Source organism: Nannobrachium achirus (genome assembly GCF_963921795.1).
Source record: "Nannobrachium achirus genome assembly, chromosome: 2".
NCBI classification, from domain to species: Eukaryota; Metazoa; Chordata; class Actinopteri; order Myctophiformes; family Myctophidae; genus Nannobrachium; species Nannobrachium achirus.
The window spans coordinates 77,963,748-77,988,767 of NC_137811.1; the positions used below are offsets into that span (position 1 = coordinate 77,963,748).

The window sequence follows — 25,020 nt, forward strand, 5'->3', positions numbered from 1 at the left end:
GCACACACACACACACACAAACTAGGGCATTAACGACTTGTGAGTTTTGCAAGTCGACTCGACTCAGTAAAAAGTTAAGTTGAAGTTGACTTTATCGTTTGATGACGTCATCACATCACACACGACCCCCCCAATTATTTTGGGGGGTCCCCAGATGATTTAACTTAATGTGAAACATTGTTTTCTCACTCAACTGTAAACAAACCAAAGTGTATAGAGGGTATATTTTGCACATTTATAAAGTGACAATTTAAAGTTGTACCATGTAACTTTTTTTATAAAACAAATCTTAAAATTGTCCTAACTGTTAAATCGCTAAAGTTTTAGAACACCCACTCCGTTATTTTCAGCTTCTGAAGCCTTCTCTTTATATGTTTTCTATGATCCTGGCCGTGGACCGGATTTCGCGCCAAAATGACGTAATCTGCATCATCTGTATACGTTGTGTATACGTTGCCCAATCACATCGCCGATCATGCACACATGGTACACTACCGGCCAATCACAGCGCATCTTGAAGTGGGGTCGCCATATTTGTAGTCGCCCGTGTGTCTCTTTACTCAAAAAGTAATCTCGCCTACCAGGCAGGGTGAAGTAGTCCGTTTCTCCGGAATGCCTGAACGCACAGGAACCAGGGACCCCTCTAAAGATAGCTCTCGGCGTTGTGGAGGCAGACGCGGGGGTGTGAAGGTACGAAAAACGGGCGAAAGACGCGAACGCGACCGCGGTTTGCTATAGGGCTACTGACCACTAGTTGAGCATCTTACACAGTATAGCTTTAAGGACTTTTTAATACCTCTAAAATGAAATTTTTTAAATTATGCAAATTGTCAAATATATAGAGGCAGAAATTGAGATCTACATGCTCACAACGCCGTTGTAAGTATTTTCGACTTTTGACTTTCTCTGGTGGGAGTGGACTTGTGTAATAAAGTCGACTGAGTCGACTTGTCGACTTTTTCGTTAATGCCCTAACACACACACACACACACACACACACACACACACACACACACACACCAAATATAAACCAGTAAGACTCCCTAATCGGGAGATAAGTGGCCGTCAGGTCGCAGCGTGATTTGAGAGCAAAATGTGTAGGAGCAGTGTCCAAAAATGTGTTTGAAAAAAATCGGCCTGATGGTGGCGCTATATGGGACAGATCCATGTTGAAGACATGAGTGTAGACCAAGTGTGTACCGATTTGTGTGATTTTAGGTCAACATTTGTGGAGCAGTGTCCAAAGATGTGTTTTGCAAGAATCGGCCTCATGGTGGCGCTAGAAGAGGGTCATGTGAGAATTGGGTGGAAGTTGTGGTTTGGCAGGCAAGGAGTGTGTGTGCAAAATTTGGCATGGATCGGGGCAACGGTTGCGGAGATATGAGCAGGGCAAAAGTGTGACGTGTGACTGACGGACAGCTGGTCGAGGTTTTGATAGTAACTGCGACTTGACGGTCTAAGATCTAGCAGTCAGAAGCACATCGTAGATCCCCTCATATCAGTGAAACTGTCCTCCATGCAGTGAACCTCATATCAGTGAAACTGTCCTTCATATAGCAGTGAACCTCATATCAGTGAAACTGTCCTCCATGCGTGAACCTCATATCAGTGAAACTGTCCTCCATGCAGTGAACCTCATATCAGTGAAACTGTCCTCCATGCAGTGAACCTCATATCAGTGAAACTGTCCTCCATGCAGTGAACCTCATATCAGTGAAACTGTCCTTCATATAGCAGTGAACCTCATATCAGTGAAACTGTCCTCCATGCAGTGAACCTCATATCAGTGAAACTGTCCTCCATGCGTGAACCTCATATCAGTGAAACTGTCCTCCATGCAGTGAACCTCATATCAGTGAAACTGTCCTCCATGCAGTGAACCTCATATCAGTGAAACTGTCCTTCATATAGCAGTGAACCTCATATCAGTGAAACTGTCCTCCATGCGTGAACCTCATATCAGTGAAACTGTCCTCCATGCAGTGAACCTCATATCAGTGAAACTGTCCTCCATGCAGTGAACCTCATATCAGTGAAACTGTCCTTCATATAGCAGTGAACCTCATATCAGTGAAACTGTCCTTCATATAGCAGTGAACCTCATATCAGTGAAACTGTCCTCCATGCAGTGAACCTCATATCAGTGAAACTGTCCTCCATGCAGTGAACCTCATATCAGTGAAACTGTCCTCCATGCAGTGAACCTCATATCAGTGAAACTGTCCTCCATGCAGTGAACCTCATATCAGTGAAACTGTCCTCCATGCAGTGAACCTCATATCAGTGATACTGTCCTTCATATAGCAGTGAACCTCATATCAGTGAAACTGTCCTCCATGCAGTGAACCTCATATCAGTGAAACTGTCCTTCATATAGCAATGAACCTCATATCAGTGAAACTGTCCTTCATATAGCAATGAACCTCATATCAGTGAAACTGTCCTTCATGCAGTGAACCTCATATCAGTGAAACTGTCCTCCATGCAGTGAACCTCATATCAGTGAAACTGTCCTTCATATAGCAGTAAACCTCATATCAGTGAAACTGTCCTCCATGCAGTGAACCTCATATCAGTGAAACTGTCCTTCATATAGCAATGAACCTCATATCAGTGAAACTGTCCTCCATGCAGTGAACCTCATATCAGTGAAACTGTCCTCCATGCAGTGAACCTCATATCAGTGAAACTGTCCTCCATGCAGTGAACCTCATATCAGTGAAACTGTCCTCCATGCAGTGAACCTCATATCAGTGAAACTGTCCTCCATGCAGTGAACCTCATATCAGTGAAACTGTCCTCCATGCAGTGAACCTCATATCAGTGAAACTGTCCTTCATATAGCAGTGAACCTCATATCAGTGAAACTGTCCTCCATGCAGTGAACCTCATATCAGTGAAACTGTCCTCCATGCAGTGAACCTCATATCAGTGAAACTGTCCTCCATGCAGTGAACCTCATATCAGTGAAACTGTCCTTCATATAGCAGTGAACCTCATATCAGTGAAACTGTCCTTCATATAGCAGTGAACCTCATATCAGTGAAACTGTCCTCCATGCAGTGAACCTCATATCAGTGAAACTGTCCTCCATGCAGTGAACCTCATATCAGTGAAACTGTCCTCCATGCAGTGAACCTCATATCAGTGAAACTGTCCTTCATATAGCAGTGAACCTCATATCAGTGAAACTGTCCTTCATATAGCAGTGAACCTCATATCAGTGAAACTGTCCTCCATGCAGTGAACCTCATATCAGTGAAACTGTCCTCCATGCAGTGAACCTCATATCAGTGAAACTGTCCTCCATGCAGTGAACCTCATATCAGTGAAACTGTCCTTCATATAGCAGTGAACCTCATATCAGTGAAACTGTCCTCCATATAGCAGTGAACCTCATATCAGTGAAACTGTCCTCCATGCAGTGAACCTCATATCAGTGAAACTGTCCTTCATATAGCAGTGAACCTCATATCAGTGAAACTGTCCTCCATGCAGTGAACCTCATATCAGTGAAACTGTCCTCCATGCAGTGAACCTCATATCAGTGAAACTGTCCTCCATGCAGTGAACCTCATATCAGTGAAACTGTCCTTCATATAGCAGTGAACCTCATATCAGTGAAACTGTCCTTCATATAGCAGTGAACCTCATATCAGTGAAACTGTCCTCCATGCAGTGAACCTCATATCAGTGAAACTGTCCTCCATGCAGTGAACCTCATATCAGTGAAACTGTCCTCCATGCAGTGAACCTCATATCAGTGAAACTGTCCTTCATATAGCAGTGAACCTCATATCAGTGAAACTGTCCTCCATATAGCAGTGAACCTCATATCAGTGAAACTGTCCTCCATATAGCAGTGAACCTCATATCAGTGAAACTGTCCTCCATATAGCAGTGAACCTCATATCAGTGAAACTGTCCTCCATATAGCAGTGAACCTCATATCAGTGAAACTGTCCTCCATATAGCAGTGAACCTCATATCAGTGAAACTGTCCTCCATATAGCAGTGAACCTCATATCAGTGAAACTGTCCTCCATATAGCAGTGAACCTCATATCAGTGAAACTGTCCTCCATGCAGTGAACCTCATATCAGTGAAACTGTCCTCCATGCAGTGAACCTCATATCAGTGAAACTGTCCTCCATGCAGTGAACCTCATATCAGTGAAACTGTCCTTCATATAGCAGTGAACCTCATATCAGTGAAACTGTCCTTCATATAGCAGTGAACCTCATATCAGTGAAACTGTCCTCCATGCAGTGAACCTCATATCAGTGAAACTGTCCTCCATGCAGTGAACCTCATATCAGTGAAACTGTCCTCCATGCAGTGAACCTCATATCAGTGAAACTGTCCTTCATATAGCAGTGAACCTCATATCAGTGAAACTGTCCTTCATATAGCAGTGAACCTCATATCAGTGAAACTGTCCTCCATGCAGTGAACCTCATATCAGTGAAACTGTCCTCCATGCAGTGAACCTCATATCAGTGAAACTGTCCTTCATATAGCAGTGAACCTCATATCAGTGAAACTGTCCTTCATATAGCAGTGAACCTCATATCAGTGAAACTGTCCTCCATATAGCAGTGAACCTCATATCAGTGAAACTGTCCTCCATGCAGTGAACCTCATATCAGTGAAACTGTCCTCCATGCAGTGAACCTCATATCAGTGAAACTGTCCTTCATATAGCAGTGAACCTCATATCAGTGAAACTGTCCTTCATATAGCAATGAACCTCATATCAGTGAAACTGTCCTTCATGCAGTGAACCTCATATCAGTGAAACTGTCCTTCATATAGCAGTGAACCTCATATCAGTGAAACTGTCCTTCATATAGCAGTGAACCTCATATCAGTGAAACTGTCCTCCATGCAGTGAACCTCATATCAGTGAAACTGTCCTCCATGCAGTGAACCTCATATCAGTGAAACTGTCCTCCATGCAGTGAACCTCATATCAGTGAAACTGTCCTTCATATAGCAGTGAACCTCATATCAGTGAAACTGTCCTTCATATAGCAGTGAACCTCATATCAGTGAAACTGTCCTTCATATAGCAGTGAACCTCATATCAGTGAAACTGTCCTCCATGCAGTGAACCTCATATCAGTGAAACTGTCCTCCATGCAGTGAACCTCATATCAGTGAAACTGTCCTTCATATAGCAGTGAACCTCATATCAGTGAAACTGTCCTTCATATAGCAGTGAACCTCATATCAGTGAAACTGTCCTCCATGCAGTGAACCTCATATCAGTGAAACTGTCCTCCATGCAGTGAACCTCATATCAGTGAAACTGTCCTTCATATAGCAGTGAACCTCATATCAGTGAAACTGTCCTTCATATAGCAGTGAACCTCATATCAGTGAAACTGTCCTTCATATAGCAGTGAACCTCATATCAGTGAAACTGTCCTCCATATAGCAGTGAACCTCATATCAGTGAAACTGTCCTCCATGCAGTGAACCTCATATCAGTGAAACTGTCCTTCATATAGCAGTGAACCTCATATCAGTGAAACTGTCCTCCATGCAGTGAACCTCATATCAGTGAAACTGTCCTCCATGCAGTGAACCTCATATCAGTGAAACTGTCCTCCATGCAGTGAACCTCATATCAGTGAAACTGTCCTCCATGCAGTGAACCTCATATCAGTGAAACTGTCCTCCATGCAGTGAACCTCATATCAGTGAAACTGTCCTCCATGCAGTGAACCTCATATCAGTGAAACTGTCCTTCATATAGCAGTGAACCTCATATCAGTGAAACTGTCCTTCATATAGCAGTGAACCTCATATCAGTGAAACTGTCCTCCATGCAGTGAACCTCATATCAGTGAAACTGTCCTCCATGCAGTGAACCTCATATCAGTGAAACTGTCCTTCATATAGCAGTGAACCTCATATCAGTGAAACTGTCCTTCATATAGCAATGAACCTCATATCAGTGAAACTGTCCTCCATATAGCAGTGAACCTCATATCAGTGAAACTGTCCTCCATGCAGTGAACCTCATATCAGTGAAACTGTCCTCCATGCAGTGAACCTCATATCAGTGAAACTGTCCTCCATGCAGTGAACCTCATATCAGTGAAACTGTCCTCCATGCAGTGAACCTCATATCAGTGAAACTGTCCTCCATATAGCAGTGAACCTCATATCAGTGAAACTGTCCTCCATGCAGTGAACTGACTGAACAGTACTTCACTGCTGGCTGTGGAAGCTGCTAAAGCAGATCTTTATTTGAGTCAACCCTGTATGGTAGAATAATATAATAATATTATAATATTATTACAGTATGACTGACTAGCACATCTACAGCGTTTGGAGGTGGTCTCCCTGGTGTATGGCGACACCTACTGTTGACAAGTGGTACTGGCCTGAATAAACCAATACAGCATACTGTATCTCCAATAGATAGATATTATCTATGGTATCAATCTATCTAGTGCAGGGGTCTTCAACGTTTTCAGGCCAAGGACCCCTTAGTTGACAGAGACACGAAGCAGGGACCCCCACAACCTGTTCATAGATTCCATATAGTTTCATTGTTTGACAGCATTGTTTGTGTTTTCAGATATTTAACCACTTGAACCGTCAATACTTAATAAACTTGACCTTTCACTCTGTACTTAGTCCGCTCTTTTGCCCCTCTACACCAAAGCTCTTTGCCGAAAATAGCCGATCTACAAGCTCACAACGCCTCGCAGCGCGAGGCGTAGATCTCTAGATCTGTTGTAGATCTGCTATTTTTGGCTACAGTTCTCAGAATATGGACACTAGGGTTCAAGTTGTTAATGTAAAAAGGATTGGAAGATTTGGAGGGCCCCCTATAGTAACTCTGAGGACCCCCTAGCCTAGGGGTCCCAGACCCCCTGTTGAAGACCCCTGATCTATGGTATCTATCTATCCATCTTTTTATCTTTTTTCATACTTCTCTGTAACTTTGTAAATAACCTTATACTGCTGTGCTGCCTCTGGGCAACTGATTTTCCCCATTGGGATAATAAAGGTATCTATCTCTGGTGTCTCCCTCTGGCCTAGTGCATCAGTCAGTGTGCAGGAGAGGAGACCACCAGGGTTTGAGTCCCAGGGTAAGAAGATAGAAGTTCTAATGCAGCTTTAATGGGGTTTCTTTGGAAGTATGTGTGTAATAGGTCCTCTGGCAACTTAATTCAAATCCTGACAACAATAGCAGTGCATGGATCTCAAACATTTCATGTCAAGTAGTAGCCGCAGGAAAAAACTCATTTACCCCCATTGATTCCGGATGGGGACCAAATAAAAGTCATTTTGGGGGTAAACTACTCCTTTAAACTGTTCCTCATTTTGCTGGAGACCCCTTTAACCCCCACCCCCTGTAGTAGATTCTTAAAACTACCAAATAGATATATTTAACAATATAATAACAAATTAAGCATGTTTGAATACAAATAAATTTACATTAGAGCATTATGGTACATTTACATATTATTATACAGCGACATCATTTACACATTCTGAAATTAAATAAGCTGTAAATAAATAAATAAAGTGAATACTATAATAAAGCAAATCAGTAAACTATACATTTAAAGAGGAGATCAGAATTTAAACATTGACTTCATTTTCATGAAGTTCTTCATGTCTCCATAGGAAGATGAACGTTCTCATAGTGTTTATGAACTGACATGTTCTTCAACGTTTTTAGGCCAAGGACCCCTTAGTCGAGAGAGAGAGATGAAGCAGGGACCCCCAGATTCCATAATAGTTTCATTGTTTGACAGCACAATCATCAGTGTATTTTGGATTCATGTCAATTTGGGTTATCAGATATTTAACCACTTGAAACGTCAATACTTGAGAAAACTTGACCTTTCACTCTACCGAAAATAGCCGATCTCCAAGCTCACAAGCGTTGTGAGCTTGTAGATCGGCTATTTTTGGCTAATGTTCTCAGAATATGGACGCTAGGGTTCAAGTGGTCAATATAAAAACGGGACAAAAACAAGTTTCTATCACACAAAGATTTGGAGGACCACCTGCAGTAACTCTGAGGACCCCCTAGGGGTCCCGGACCGCCTGTTGAAGACCCCTGTAGTGTATGAAGTGAAATGGATGCTGATTGATAATCAATTAAATAAACGTGCAAACTGTGCAGCTGTAAACATCTAATAATGAGTCTGGTAATTGTTTTGATAGCTGGGTGAGAACTGGGAAAACAACGTGTGATATTTCACATGGAAGTTTGGTAAACATCACTGGCAAATATAATTACCGGTACGAAACAAATATTCATGGGGTTTGGTGCCCTGAGACTAAACAGTTTGGGAACCCCTGCTGTGGTTCTCAAACATCTCCATTTCAAGGACCCCCATAAAGCTGTGAGTTCTCTTAGTTCCAGACCTGTAAGGGTCCTTTTGGAACCCGCTCACAGAGAACCACATGGTTACTAGTGCATTAACCACTTGTGATTTTTGCAAATCGACTCGACTCAGTAAAAAGTTGAGTTGAAGTCGACTTTATCGTTTGATGACGTCATCACATCACACACGATCTGCTATTTTCACAATAGAACCATGTTATACCAAATGTAATGTAGCACTGTAATATTGGATCATTCCGTTCTTGACAATAAGCAATCCTACTGTTTGAATGCTGTACAGACGCACACATGGAGCAAAAATAATGAAATACAAAGGATTTTCTTTTTCAACTTCGACTTTCTCTGGTGGGAGTCGACTTGTGTAATGAAGTCGATTCAGTCGACTTTTTGGTTAATGCACTAGTGGTTACCACCGGTAACCCATGGTATCAGTACATCTCTAGAACATGGTAGTAGTCAGAGCGTTTCAGGCAAACATTGTGCACTTTATGAAAGAAGCATGAATTTTGGCACACAGTTAGAACATTTTGGCTATAGGGGCATCGCAGATTTGTCTTGGGAAACGTGTGGGAGCCAATCAAAGTTGCTCTCATAGACTTTACTCTAGAGTCAAATAAATACAAAAAATAAATATGCTTTAAGTAGCATGTGAGGGGTCAAACTAGGTGTTATTCGGGATTCTGAATCCAATGCAAGCATTTGTTTTGCACGAAAAACATTTTTTTCCGAGAAACGGCCGCCACTAAACTTTGAAAAGTGATGACTCATCACTAAACCATAGTTTTATGGGGTCCGTTTTTAGCCCAAGGAATGCTTTTCCTGCAAAACAAATGTTTGCATTGGATTCAGAATCCCCCAAAACACCTAGTTTGACCCCTTACATGCTACTTAAAACATATGTATTTTTTGTATTATTTTACTCTATAGTAAAGTCTATGAGAGCCCAACTTTAATTGGCTCCCACAAGTTTCCCAAGACAAATCTGCGATGCCCCTATAGCCAAAAATGTTCCATATGGCATGTTCTAACTGTGTGCCAAATTCCATGCTTCTTTCATAAAGTGCACGATTCCATCAAAATACTGCCCGAAACGCCTGGACTATAGGGGAAAGAGCACGCGTAATAATATATCATCTCTAAGCAACAACAAAACATACATTGTGCCACTGTTTATTGAGTTTAAATAAAAACCAAGACCTGACCTGCATCTTAATAGACTGACAGTATGTACAGTATGTACAGTATGTTTGGGATGCGACGCAATCCAGGCTTCCCAACTGGAGCAGGTTAGGGTTAGGGTTAGGGTATTCCACATCAATGATCACATCTGGAGTACCTTCCCCTTTAGCCAGAAATACCCTACGCCAGGGGTCTTCAACGTTTTCAGGCCAGGGACCCCTTAGTTGAGAGAGACATGAAGCAGGGACCCCCACAACCTGTTCATGGTTTCCATATAATTTCATAGCAAAATCATCAGTGTATTTTGGATTCATGTCAATGTGTGTTTTCAGATATTTAACCACTTGAGCCATCAAAACTTAATACATTTGACCTTTCACTCTGTACTTAGTCTGCTCTTTTCCCCCTCTACACCAAACCTCTTTGCCGAAAATAGCGAGGCGTTGTGAGCTTGTAGATCTGCTATTTTTGGCAAGTGGTTAATATAAAAAAAGGAGAAAAAAAGTTTCTATCACACAAAGATTTGGAGGACCCCCTGTAGTAACTCTGAGGACCCCCTAGGCCTAGGGCACACTGTAGTAGTACATCTGAGGACCCCCTGTTGAAGACCCCTGTCCTAGGCCTAGGGACCCCCTGTTGAAGCCCCCTGCCCTAGGCCTAGGGACCCCCTGTTGAAGCCCCCTGTCCTAGGCCTAGGGACCCCCTGTTGAAGCCCCCTGCCCTAGGCCTAGGGACCCCCTGTTGAAGCCCCCTGCCCTAGGCCTAGGGACCCCCTGTTGAAACCCCCTGCCCTAGGCCTAGGGACCCCCTGTTGAAGCCCCCTGCCCTAGGCCTAGGGACCCCCTGTTGAAGCCCCCTGCCCTAGGCCTAGGGACCCCCTGTTGAAGCCCCCTGCCCTAGGCCTAGGGACCCCCTGTTGAAGCCCCCTGCCCTAGGCCTAGGGACCCCCTGTTGAAACCCCCTGCCCTAGGCCTAGGGACCCCCTGTTGAAGCCCCCTGCCCTAGGCCTAGGGACCCCCTGTTGAAGCCCCCTGTCCTAGGCCTAGGGACCCCCTGTTGAAACCCCCTGCCCTAGGCCTAGGGACCCCCTGTTGAAGCCCCCTGCCCTAGGCCTAGGGACCCCCTGTTGAAACCCCCTGCCCTAGGCCTAGGGACCCCCTGTTGAAACCCCCTGCCCTAGGCCTAGGGACCCCCTGTTGAAGACCCCTGCCCTAGGAGCATCAATCTCCGCTGGCCTCACAGACCTTGTGGGCCAGGAGCTCCTGGAAGGAGGAAAGCTGCTTCATCTGCTCCGTCTGCATGGAGTGCCTCCTCAGCAGCTTCTTCTTGGTCTTGAAGTCGGGGCAAAGCCGCTTGTTGGGCGAGGCGGGCGCCACGGGCACCAGGACCCTCTGCCCACCAGAGGAGGAGGAGGAGTGGACCGGGGAGGTGGCGGTCTTGACCCCGTTGGCCCTGATGACGGGGATGAGGGGGCGGTGGGGGTTGAGGTTGAGGGGGGGCAGGAACCCCGGCCGGCTGTGGGAGATGTGGTCCAACAGGAGGGTCCCGGACCCCCGTCTCTCCAGGATGCCGGGGGTCCGTCGCCGCACGGTGACGGGAGACACGGAGCTGGGGACGTCCTCCAGGGACCCCCTGGGGGACCCCCTGGACGAGGAGGAGGAGCCCAGCAGCAAGGACAGAGGAGAGGTGTTGAACCTCCGCCTCTCCACCGACACGCAGCGCCCCGAGTCCGGGGAGCCGGGGATGGAGTGGGACGGGCACAGGTGGGCGTCAGACTCGTAGTGGTCCATGCGGGTGAGTTTAGGATGGGCCAGTTGGGGCCGGCCGGGGGCGGGGCCCTCCTGGGCCTAGGGGGGGGGGGGGGGGGGGGGGGGGTGGGGGGGGGGGCGATAAGGAAAAATACAATATCACAATATTTTCCCAAGCTGTATCACGATACACGATTTCATCACGATTCTTTTTCACGTTGGTTTTTGTGGTTATTTTTCAAGTTACTTGACAAAAACTGAACTCTCTGGGTTCCTTTTGGGTGGTCTAAATTATCACTACCTGGTCCTCTGGAGCCGTGTTCCTCTGGTACAGACTTATATTTATCACTACCTGGTCCTCTGGAGCCGTGTTCCTCTGGTTCAGACTTATATTTATCACTACCTGGTCCTCTAGAGCCGTGTTCCTCTGGTACAGACTTATATTTATCACTACCTGGTCCTCCGGAGCCGTGTTCCTCTGGTTCAGACTTATATTTATCCCTACCTGGTCCTCCGGAGCCGTGTTCCTCTGGTTCAGACTTATATTTATCCCTACCTGGTCCTCTAGAGCCGTGTTCCTCTGGTACAGACTTATATTTATCACTACCTGGTCCTCTAGAGCCGTGTTCCTCTGGTACAGACTTATATTTATCACTACCTGGTCCTCCGGAGCCGTGTTCCTCTGGTACAGACTTATATTTATCACTACCTGGTCCTCTGGAGCCGTGTTCCTCTGGTACAGACTTATATTTATCACTACCTGGTCCTCTGGAGCCGTGTTCCTCTGGTACAGACTTATATTTATCACTACCTGGTCCTCTGGGACGTGTTCCTCTGGTACAGACTTATATTTATCACTACCTGGTCCTCTGGAGCCGTGTTCCTCTGGTACAGACTTATATTTATCACTACCTGGTCCTCTGGAGCCGTGTTCCTCTGGTACAGACTTATATTTATCACTACCTGGTCCTCTGGAGCCGTGTTCCTCTGGTACAGACTTATATTTATCACTACCTGGTCCTCTAGAGCCGTGTTCCTCTGGTACAGACTTATATTTATCACTACCTGGTCCTCTGGGACGTGTTCCTCTGGTACAGACTTATATTTATCACCTGGTCCTCTGGAGCCGTGTTCCTCTGGTACAGACTTATATTTATCACTACCTGGTCCTCTGGGACGTGTTCCTCTGGTACAGACTTATATTTATCACTACCTGGTCCTCTGGGACGTGTTCCTCTGGTACAGACTTATATTTATCACCTGGTCCTCTGGGACGTGTTCCTGCGGTACAGACTTATATTTATCACTACCTGGTCCTCTGGAGACGTGTTCCTCCGGTACAGACTTATATTTATCACTACCTGGTCCTCTGGAGCCGTGTTCCTCTGGTACAGACTTATATTTATCACTACCTGGTCCTCCAGAGCCGTGTTCCTCTGGTACAGACTTATATTTATCACCACCTGGTCCTCTAGAGCCGTGTTCCTCTGGTACAGACTTATATTTATCACTACCTGGTCCTCTGGAGCCGTGTTCCTCTGGTACAGACTTATATTTATCACTACCTGGTCCTCTGGGACGTGTTCCTCTGGTACAGACTTATATTTATCACTACCTGGTCCTCTGGGACGTGTTCCTCTGGTACAGACTTATATTTATCACCTGGTCCTCTGGGACGTGTTCCTGCGGTACAGACTTATATTTATCACTACCTGGTCCTCTGGAGACGTGTTCCTCCGGTACAGACTTATATTTATCACTACCTGGTCCTCTGGAGCCGTGTTCCTCTGGTACAGACTTATATTTATCACTACCTGGTCCTCCAGAGCCGTGTTCCTCTGGTACAGACTTATATTTATCACCACCTGGTCCTCTAGAGCCGTGTTCCTCTGGTACAGACTTATATTTATCACTACCTGGTCCTCTGGAGCCGTGTTCCTCTGGTACAGACTTATATTTATCACTACCTGGTCCTCCAGAGCCGTGTTCCTCTGGTACAGACTTATATTTATCACTACCTGGTCCTCTGGGACGTGTTCCTCTGGTACAGACTTATATTTATCACTACCTGGTCCTCTGGGACGTGTTCCTCTGGTACAGACTTATATTTATCACTACCTGGTCCTCTGGGACGTGTTCCTCTGGTACAGACTTATATTTATCACTACCTGGTCCTCTGGGACCGTGTTCCTCCGGTACAGACTTATATTTATCACTACCTGGTCCTCTGGAGCCGTGTTCCTGCGGTTCAGACTCCTGTCGGCCCAGAAGGAGTTGTAGAGCTGAGCTTGGTCCTCGGAGCAGGAGCGGTCCATGAGTTTAGGAGAGCAGGGGTCGTGGGTCTCGATGCTGTGGCGCCGCGACAGCAGGGGCCTGGCCGCCGCCGCTGGGGGGTCCGCCACGGACAGGCCGTTCATCTCCTTGACCACCCTGCTCAGGCCGGGGGTCCCCTCCTCCTCCAGACCGCCGTGGGGACCCCCGCTCAGCAGAGAGGGCGCCACCAGGCCCCAGGGCTCCGAGTTCAGCCTCTTGAGCAGCTTCCGAGGCGGCGGTCTCTTCTCGCCCCCCGCAGGGCGGGGGGTGGGGGCGGGCAGCGGCAGAGCCGAGGTCAGGGCGAAGCTGAAGACGCCCCCCTCCCTCCCCGCCTCCCCCGCCTCTCCCTTGGCGCTGCCTTCCGTTGGCGAGCCGGACGTTGTGCCGATCAGCACCTCAGACGGGGACATGCAGACCTCGGACGGGGACGTCTTGGTGTCCACCAGGCCCGGCGAGGGCGGGGCGTTCAGGTACTGCTTGGTCTTCTTGGTCCCCGAGGGCGAGGTGTCCGTGGTGATGATGATCACCTCCTTGCCCCGGGCCTTGCAGGCGTCCAGCAGCACCTGGGATGGAGAAACATAATGTTATATTATTATATATATTATACTAATATAATACTAATACTAACATAATGTTATATTATTATTATATTATACTAATATTATACTAGGGGTAATTATAATAACATAATGTTATATTATTATTATTATTATATTATAGTAATATAATACTAATACTAACATAGTGTTATATTATTAGTACCAGTAAGACTCCCTAATCGGGAGATAAGCGACCGTAGGTCACTTATCTCCACAAATAGAGCAAAAATGTGTTTTTCCAAAATCTTCCTGATCCATGTTGATGACATGAGTGTAGACATACTGTGTAGTGATTTTCGTGATTTTAGGGCAAAATCTGAATCGGCCTCATGGTGGCGCTAGAGGGCCATGTGAGAAATGAGGGGTGGGGTCTCCGCGCCGCCAAGGCGGACGAATAGGTACCGGCCCCGGCTCTCCCGGTCGCTCCTAGCCCGAGTTACGGCATTTTATGTGAGCTGCAGTGGCAGGGGGTCCTCCACTGGGGGCGCCACCACTTTTGCATCCGTTCTGGAGCACCAGGAGTGGGTGGTCCCCGGGAATGCCCCGTGAGCAGCCCCGTTGGGGTGGTCATTTGGTAATTTTTGCACATGTGCTCATTTTTTACACTTGGGGGTCCCCGAGGGAGCTGGGGGTCCCTGGAGCTCCGGGGGTCCTTGGAGGTTGTAGTTTGGCAGGTAAGGAGTGTGTGTGCAAAATCTGGCATGGATCGGGGCAACGGTTGCGGAGATATGAGCAGGGCAAAAGTGTGACGTGTGACGTGTGTGACGGACGGACGGACGGACGGACGGACGGACACCTCGAGCAGCTTTCTGTAGTAAGTGCGACCTACGGTCGCAATTATATTATACTAATATAATACTAATTATAATAACAATGTTCCACAAGGATAAAGGATTGACAATGTTTTATTGCGACCGTCAGGTCGCATTTACTATCAAAACCTCCACCGGCTGTCTGTCAGTCCGTCAGTCCGTCAGTCAGTCAGTCTGTCTGTCACGTCACGTCACACTTTTGCCCTACTCATATCTCCGCCATTGTTGCCCCTATCCATGTGAAATTTTCCACACACACTCCTTGCCTGCCAAACCACAACCTTCAGGAACCCCGGACCTCCACGGACCCCCAGGGACCCCCAGGGACCCCCTGCCACCGCTGCCAAATATAGTGCAAAAATGACCAAATCAACACCCCAACTGGGCTGCTCACGGGGAATTCCCAGGGACCACCGACTCCTGCTGCTCCAAGAGTCCTTCACCTTCATTGGTTTAACTTAGCCCTGCCCCCTCCTCTGATTGGCCCAAACTTTATTTGGCTTTACTCATCAAACGTTTGTTGTACACATTTGTGGGTGTTGTCAATTAACTTCATTAAGAGTCCTTCATTCACCTTAATTGGTTTAACTTTGCCCCGCCCCCTCCTCTGATTGGCCGAAACTTTATTTGGCTTTACTCATCAACCGTTTGTCATACAAACTTGTGGGTGGAACCAATGCCACTTACAGGCCTCTTTGTGTATACTGTGACCAGACGATCGCTTATCTCCCGATTAGGGAGTCTTACTGGTAATCTCTACATGTGTTCCAGCACAGACCTGCAGCGTGTCGCGGTCTCCCCGGTTGATGGCGTGAACCAGAGCAGAGGAGCCGGAGTAATCCTTCAGGCTGGGGTCTGCTCCGTTCTCCAGCAGCAGAGACACCACCTCCTTCCCGGCCCGCTCGGCGCAGGCGTGCATCAGCGCCGTGCGTCCTTGCTTGTCGGGGATGTTGGGGTCGGCTCCCTTCTCCAGCAGGTATCGAACCATCCTCTGGCGGGCCAGCGGCGAGTCGTAGCCCGCCGCGATGCAGGCGACCGACACGGGCGTCTCGCCGCGCTCGTTGCCCTCGTTGATGTAAGCCCCGCCCTCCAGGAGCAGCCGCGTCAGACGCAGCTTCCCCTGGAACACCGCCTTGAGGAGGGCGTTGCCCTCCCCGCCGTCTCCCATTGGTCCACTCCTTCTGTCACTCACCCTGTCCCTGGCCGTGTCACATGTCACATGACCTGCAACCACAACAAGAAATCATCAGTCATGACATGATGTCTACATACAGTAGACATCAGAGGGGGCTTGAGCCCCTGCCCTTTTATCAAACATACAGTAGACATCAAAGGGGGCTTGAGCCCCCTCTGCGCTTTTACCCGTCTGTAAAAAGTGTCCTCTCCAGACCATGAATGCAGTTTTCACTATGGTGAAAGAAATGCAAATGCCCCCTCTTTCCATGCCATACCTGAAGGCAGCATTCAATAGAATCGGCTTGTCCAAACTCTCCTGAACTTGAATGCAGCATCTTATGTTGAAAGAATTGCCCTCTCTGTGTAGAAATCCATGCCGTTACGCCACATCTCCAGTACTGACTTGATTATAAATAGTTCAGTATGGTATCAAGCAAAATAATTTGGGTCCCGACCCACAGGTTGAGAACCAGAACCACTGGTTTAGAACATAGGGTTAAAATGTAAAAATAATGGTTTAAAACCACTACTCTACTCGGGTGTGATTCCCTACATGTCCACTAGATGTCCCCAGTGTGTTGCTTAGTGTAGGTGTTGTTTTCACCTAAGTTCCTTCCTGCTAGAGATGGGATTTATGTCTCTTTGAAGTGAGCCGGATCTCAGGGATCCGTTCCTTTCAAAGAGCTGTTCAAAAAGACTGCCTCATTTTAGTTACTGGTTACTTTGTAGATTTTGATTATGATTGCAAATCACTTCAACCCTATAGGCCTATACATGTTGGCCATAATACGTTTGTGCTATTTGACAATAGCCGATCTACAAGCTCACAATGCGTAGATTGGCTATTTTCACATTATTTTTCTACATTTTACTCATTGGAAAACCTGTGCAACAGGACATTCTGCATAATGAGTACGTTCTAATATTGGTACTTTAAGTACATTTTGATACCAATACTTTTTTACTTTTACTCAAGTACATTAACATGACAAACTTCTACTTGATTGCAGTATTGATATTTTTACTCAAGTAAAGAAATTGAGTACTTTTTCCCACCACTGTTCATTAGAAAGGAACGGCTCCCTACTGTGAACCGAATCCTATCGTTCATTTCAAAGAGCCGTTCAAAAGACTCGATTCGTTCGCGAACGTCCCACCTCTCCTAGTGAGTCATTCGGTGTTTTTTACTGTTCTGTTGCTTTGTCACATCATAAAGCTGTGTTTCTGTCGTTTCTTCCTCACAGGTAGTTGTGTGAATCTCAGTATTTCTGAGTCCCACCTGCCTTGTCTTCAGTGTGTTGGGATCAGTTGAATCCTGTCTCCTTTTGGACTTTATTTCCCAGAGTTAGAAGAGTTTCTCCAGTGTTGTTAACCCCTCCCTGGCTGGCTGTCCCACACTGCCAGGTAAGCATTGTTGTCCTCTGTTAATAAATACACCATTATGTTGTCCTGTGTGTGTGTGTGTGTGTGTGTGTGTGTGTGTGTGTGTGTGTGTGTGTGTGTGTGTGTGTGTGTGTGTGTGTGTGTGTGTGTGTGTGTGTGTGTGTGTGTGTGTGTGTGTGTGTAACTCTGCTCTCCTACATTTCTGCCCTGCGTGGTCGTTTTTGCCAACGGGTCTGAGGTCCCAAGCTAGATGCAGAATAGATATTCTGCATCTAGCTTAGGGGCTTAACTCAAATCTTGGGGGTCCCTGGAACAACATATTATGAGATGGGGGTCCGCGGTAATACATACCATTGTTGGGGTCCTTGACATGACAAAGTTTGAGAATCACTGATATAGAAACATATGTTTGTTTGTTTTTTTAGAAAACTGTTAGGATTTAGAATACATTTGGGCAAGGACCCCCAAAATGATACGTATTTGGCCATGTCAAGGACCCCCAAAATCATATGTATTTGATATGTATTATCTCAAAATATTTAGTTCCAGGGACCCCCAGAAGCAAAGGTTTTAGTTAAAAACGTTCCACTATAAATGTGGGTCTATTCTGCATAGATCAAACCCGTTGGGAAACGCCAGGTCGCTCCTCTGAACAAAATGATGCTGAACACATCTATTGAAATGTTCAAGCCATTCCCACTAGACGCAAATTGCAACACTAGATTTGTTTTTAATCGAATGAATCTAGGGTTGAAATACCTCCCATAGGCAGCCAATGGATCAAAACAGTTTCTTTTTTGCTATCTGATTGTATTAAACCATATTATGGGCAACTGGCGGCCCGGGTGCCATATGCGGCCCCCACCTTTACCTAATGCGGCCCGCAGGTTATCTATCCGCAAAGTGTTTGTTTCATAAAAACCCAGCGTAGACATGTTATGAGTTATATCTGTCAATAAATCCGAGCAGACATGTTGAACTTCGGAAGCGCTCGTCTTCTATAACGCAACGTCCCGCTGCCTCCTGCATTATGTGACATTTAGAACCAGCTGGTACACAGGACCGCTGAGTGACTTCCCACAAGCGCTTCCAAACTCCAGCACTTAGAAAAAATAATCACCTGAACTGAATTTCTTGATAGAAAGTAAACTCATAACATGTCTACGCAGATAGAAAGAGGATACTCCAAGCTTTCCAAACAGCCCCAATATTGGTGAGTTTGACATCGTTTAATACAATCAGATAGCAAAAAACTGTTTTGATGCATTGGCTGCCTATGGGAGGTTTTATTGCAACCCTAGATTCATCCCTTTAAAAACAATAGTGTTGCAATTTGCGGCTACATTCCCACAGAATACAGGACCTCCTGACGTACACACGTACGCACGCACACACACTCTTATATACTTATACTATACACACACACTTGTCACCCTGGCCACTACAACATGTGATGTGAATGTCATTATAACCTATAATAGACAGGTGTCATTATAACCTATAATAGACAGGTGTCATTATAACCTATACTAGACAGGTGTCATTATAACCTATAATAGACAGGTGTCATTATAACCTACTAGAAGCTCGGGCGGCCCAGCGTCTAGTCGGCGACCTGGCCAACTCGGAACAATGTAAATAGGGAATGAATGCCCCGCCCTTTAATGCAAACCCCATTATACCTGTTTTCATAGGACCCGTTTTGACCATCTGTCTGCCTGTGTCCATTTATGCCCATATATGGAGATATCTGTATCTGTCTGTCTGTCTGTCGGCGTCCATTTTATGTCCATATATGGAGATCACTGCAGTTATAGTTCTGGGTCCATTTTATGCCCATATATGGAGATATCTGTCTATCTGCGTCCATTTTATGCCCATATATGGAGTATCTGTCTGTGCCTCCAACTGTGTTGCAGACACAGTGCCGGTTCCCCCTTTAATGCAAACCTCATTATACCTGTTGTCATAGGACCCGTTTTGAACATCTGTTTGCCTGTGTCCATTTATGCCCATATATGGAGATATCTGTATCTGTCTGTCTGCCCTTCGGGCGGCCCAGCGTCTAGTCGGCGACCTGGCCAACTCGGAACAATGTAAATAGGGAATGAATGCCCCGCCCTTTAATGCAAACCCCATTATACCTGTTTTCATAGGACCCGTTTTGACCATCTGTTTGCCTCTGTCCATTTATGTCCATATATGGAGATATCTGTATCTGTCTGTCTGCAATCCATTTTATGCCCATATATGGGGACATTCATTTTATGCCCATATATGGAGAACGCGCGTGCCCGTGGGACGAACGGTTCTCGAGATACGCGGATTACATACATACATACACACTCACAGAGATTTTTTGTTGACTCATGTGGCGTACGTGATGTCAGAGCCTTTTATGAAGTGATGTCACAATGAGTCAGAGCTTTCGCCGATTTCCTCCGGAACAGCCTGATGTCAACAATCAACCCCGCATAAGGAGATTCCGAACGTTTCGCGCCGGTTCGGGAAAACCGCGCGTCGGGTCGGGTCGAGACCCAGCACTGCACTCCGTGCCGCGGCGGGGAACGCGCGTGCCGAATCTGAAGCCGGTGGGACGAACGGTTCTCGAGATACGCGGATTACAGACAGACAGACACGCAGAGACTTCTCGCATTTATAGATAGATAATAGACAGGTGGCGGAGGAAGTGCTGTGGTTAACGGAAGTTACGTCATGCGTTGCAGTCTGTTTACATCCCCGATTGGTCGTCATCGGCCTCTCCGAGCGCTCATTGGCCGGGCTGCCCGCCAATCGGGTGAACTTCCGGTGAGATTCTCTCGGTGGAAGTATCACCGTTCTAAACCGTAACAACATGTGGTCGTAAGCAGGCTTTTCTCTTGGCAGATGAGTAATCCTCACTGTAACACTGTCCTTGTGGGGGTTCTAAATGGACCACTTCTTACGGTACCTCTGAGAGTATAATCTCAGAGTGTAGGCCTATGATATGGGTGTATTGAGAGGGTGACATGACACTGTGACTTAGGGCAGTGTTTCTCAACCTTTTTTCTGCATGGGGTGTAAATATCGTCACTGTCGGGAAGAAACCTTGTATCTCCAAGTTTCAAATGTGTACGTTTCTTCGCAAAGTAAAGCCCTGCTTTCACAACAGTAGTGAAAACAGCAGATCTACAAGCACACAACGCCTCGCACGGTTGTGTGCTTGTAGATCGGCTGTTTTCACTAGTTTAAATCATTTTTGAAATGATAAATACAATACCGGCTTTCAAGCAGTTTCAAGGGGCACACTTGACCCTTCTCAGGGGCACACCAAAGGTCCCCAGGACCAGTGGTTGAGAAACACTGAGTTAAGGTCCGTACACAGAGGGCGAATTGGCGAATAGCGAATTAGCGTATTATTCGCCTTTTGTTTAAAACCTTATAAAGTCAATGGAAGCATCCACACCAAACGCGAATTTCGAAAAAGCGAAAAGGCGTCTGTTTTTTATTCGCCCTTGTGTCGAATTAAGCGAACGTTCAAAGGCGAATTCCTCTCTCTCTCTGTATCAAAGTAAGCTCACTCTACCCTATTTCAAGAGAGAGAGAGAGAATGGTGGATGGACCTTCACGTTACATTGAGGCCGAGGGGAACAGTGTCGTTCTCCTTTTCCGTGTCTCGTCTGCGTGGCTGCTTGGAAAAAGTAGCCTACTCGAATGTCTTACCGGTAAAAGCATGGTTTATGTGTTTGTTATTGTAGGCTACTTTATATCTGCAAAAAGACTAATGTTTAAAAATAAATCGCTGGGTATTAAATAGCCTACAATAGGATCCGAAATGAGTCGATTAGAAGGAAAGTACTGGAAATTCGACTCAAGTACAAATACCTACAAGTACAGGCTACTCAAGTAAATGTAGGCTACTTTTAGTTACTTTACACTGACTTTCTTTTTTTACAGACCGAAATCCTTTTATTTCCGAGAGACTCGACCATTTAATCATTATTAAAACCCTCTTTCATGTAACTCACTGCAGCCGTGCAGCGTGCGCTGTTAACTGATTGACAGGCAGAAGAAGGCTACCAAGGAATCTATAGGCTAATATTAAGATCGAAACAAAAGCCAGAGATTAAAAGGAATACTTTTAGGCTATTTTCTAACTACAGAGAGGTAAGTCATGGTTTAACTTGTACGCGGTCGCGGCTGCTTTCTCATCATCCTGGCAGCAGGCTACGCATCATGCATGCATTACGCACGCACCAAGATCTTTTCCCCCTGCTGTTAAACTGATCCTAGACCAGCATTATCATCTCACTGTTACACAGCCATTCATCTCGCTGCCTCACGGCTAACAGACCATGATCCTAGGTCAGGCCAGCCTAAACACAGCACACACGTTAAACAGAACTCCAGTAGTTCGTTCCTTACAGCGCACGCCAGCGCGCGCACACACACATTGATTGATTGCTTTACAGTTTGCATAAAAAAGCAGAAAGTACACACACAGTAGGCCTACGGGTCCTCTTGGGTCCTCTCGGGTAATACACATAATGATTGACAGCCCCGTATTCCGAGGGTGATGCGGCCATTCCGACCCGGCTATGATAAAACACTGACCGACCCTGTCTACTCTGCCCCCGGCCGGAGCTGAGGGGAGGGGGAACGGAGAACGCGTGTTGTCACTTGTCTCTTCTGTTCTTTTTCTTATTTAATAGGCTAACAACCACGGCCAGGTCTCATCATCACTTGAGGATATAGTTTTTTATTTGTTTCCCTGTCTCCGTTCTCCTCTCTCCTCTCTCATTTCTTCTCCTTTCTCCTGTGGCTATGCAGGCAGATATCGCCCCCTCGTTTTTAGGCGAATTAAGCGAATATTATACGCATATTCGCGTCGCTTTTTGGTGTGTATGGAAAAGGGCGAATGGCGAATTCTTCGCCTTTTTGGTTCGCTTATTCACGTCGCTTTCGCTAATTCGCCGGTGAGGACATACCTTTAGGGTGTTAAAGTCATAGAGTTATAATAAGAATAGAGAGGGCAACGGATATCCCCGCCCGTCCACTTGCATTGAGTTGCTCACCCAGCGCATGAAGCGTACTTCCGCGTTTGAAACGCCTCTGAAACGTGACGTAGTGGGGCTACTATTTGGCTTTTGAGCCAATCGCGACGGTCGGGGAGCGAGAAACGGGGAGGCGGGGGTAGCGGGGGGCTATCTGCCTCAACTGAACTAACTGTTTGAATAGTAGCCCCAACTGCAGTACCTCAAACGGCCACCATGTACTTTTTGCTTCAAAGCGCCCCCAGGGTTCTGGGGGCTTGGTTAAAGTACACACACACACCCACACACACCCAGGATGCTTTGCGGTTTAGAGCTATTTTACAGGAAATTCCTGTAAAATAATGCATTCTCTTAAATTACCGCAAAGATGCTTTTTCCTCTCCCAGAATGCATTGCCATTTACAGTATACTACTGTGGTACTAATACAGTAAATTACTGTTCAGATTTTAATGTATATTTCCAGTAAGGGTTTACAGTGCTGACTACGCCATGCAGGCTACACACTTGTTATACTTACAGTTCAGTGAGCTTTTATTACACATTACAATTTAGTCCTTTAACAGAGGCTCTTAGTGCCAACGATAAGCAGAGTTGCATGAGCTCTTAAAAAGAAGAAGAAGAAGAATGGCAACCTGGGGAGAGCCCCGAAATGAGCTCATACTTCCTTATGCATGAGGAGTGAGCATGCCGCCCGCTTCTTATCACCTGACAGGGGAGTTTCCCTGGTTGGATGCAGCACTTGGAGGGAACACGTTATTCCAACCAGTTCCTTTCCCCTTTATCAGGCGCCCTGGTTGGCCAGGGGTGCACCCCCCCCCCATTCCGACACTAACCCTATACCTAACCCTATACCTAACCCTAACCTCTATGGAAGAGCTGCCACTCAGTCAATCAGAAGTCAATGTCTGAATGGCAGCATGTCTGAATGGAGAGCGCCCCCTGTTGGGCCAGTCAGTACAGAGCAGGGCAGTTTAGAGAGTAGAGACCAGGATTACGTCATGTTTTTTCTGAGGGTAATGTCAGTCATTTCTGTGTATATTTAGGTTATGTGACATACTGTATGTGCCGTGTACAACTTCAAAGCCTACAAGCCAAACAGAAATGTAATTGTCAACGACAAAAACACAATTAAATTGTTAATCGCAATTATTTGAGTGACAATTAATCGTTAGGGATGGAAATCGGAATCGGCCAAAATAAAAAATCAGCAGATTTGATATCAAACCGGCTGAATCGGTGACCGGCAGGTCACTGACATAAATACTGGTTTTATGCTTGCCAATTATGTCTATGGCACTGCACAGCATGATGCTCTGGTCCTGTGACTAAAGTAAACATTAGCAGGTAGCAGCCAGTCTACTTAGTGGCAGCCTACAGAATACAGATGGTGCTGATTACCTTTGCAATGTAAGGATATATTCCATAATCCTGTGTCAATGTCGTCTCCAAAAAGAAGGGAGGAAAAAAAGCATGCGTCACCTGCTTTCCTCCTGCCTAGTCCAGACGGTCATATTACACTGGATATTGTCTGTGATTTTGGATATTGTACTATTGTGATTGATTTGGCATTAGTGTTCTTCTAGCTTATTGGTACTCAAATTGAAGTATGTCTTGTAGGCCTACTTGGCCTGAAAAAGGGGGTATTGGAGCAACCCTATTTTTTAGTTCTTAGCTAAAGAAATCGGTATCAGAAAAGGTTTTGGCAGGTCAGACCTTCATAAAACCGGTGGATCTCTACCTAGAGCTATATGGTTTAAATCCTATTAGTAGACCTTGTATGTGAACTGTTCTGTCCTGTCCTTTTGCTATGCAAACTGCTAACTCAATCAATCAAAAAATCGATCAGACAAAATGGTATTTAGGTAATTAGGCCTGTCATTAATCGTCTAATCACAATTATTTTGTCATAATCATCAAAATTCCATGTTGAAAAGTTCATATATTTACAAACATTTAAAAAAATAGTGGACATAGCCAATCTTACAAGCTCACAACGCGTCGCATCTCCACCAACCATCAATGTTCGCCCCCTCTATTGATGCACTTTCTCTTTATTGGTACTGTACTGCTCTTTCTTTCCTCTTATCTATCTTTTTTTCTTACTTCTCTGTAACTTTGTAAATAACTGTATACTGCTGTGCTACAACTGGACAACTGAATTTCCCCCTTGGGATAATAAAGGTATCTATCTATCTATCTATCTATCTATCTATCTATCTATCTATCTATCTATCTATCTATCTATCTATCTGTTCTTTTTTAAGTATAAAGTTGTCAATATCTTTGTATATTTAGTCATGTGTCATATCTGCCATGTGCAACTTCAAAGCCTACAAGCCAAACAGAAATGTAATTGTCAGCGACAAAAACAAAATTAAATGGTTAATCGCTAGTAT

At 45.8% G+C, this 25,020-nt stretch overlaps 2 protein-coding genes across 2 annotated transcripts in view; one reads left to right on the plus strand and one right to left on the minus strand.

Moving 5' to 3' along the window:
- Positions 1 to 10,779: 10,779 nt before the first annotated feature.
- ankrd34a (ankyrin repeat domain 34A) lies at positions 10,780 to 16,199 on the minus strand (the record flags this gene model as incomplete). The annotated part of the gene is made up of 3 exons (XM_080746895.1): positions 10,780 to 11,406; positions 13,527 to 14,183; positions 15,810 to 16,199. 3 exons carry the CDS (start codon positions 16,197 to 16,199, stop codon positions 10,780 to 10,782), a joined length of 1,674 nt encoding a protein of 557 aa, XP_080603021.1.
- A 1,275-nt stretch (positions 16,200 to 17,474) lies between these two features.
- The window catches only part of LOC308304655 (thioredoxin-interacting protein-like), a 23,814-nt gene continuing 16,268 nt past the window's right edge, over positions 17,475 to 25,020 (plus strand). The window contains exon 1 of the mRNA XM_080749279.1: positions 17,475 to 17,611. The gene's annotated coding sequence lies outside the window, so the exon portion shown is untranslated. The remainder of the gene's footprint in view (positions 17,612 to 25,020) is intronic.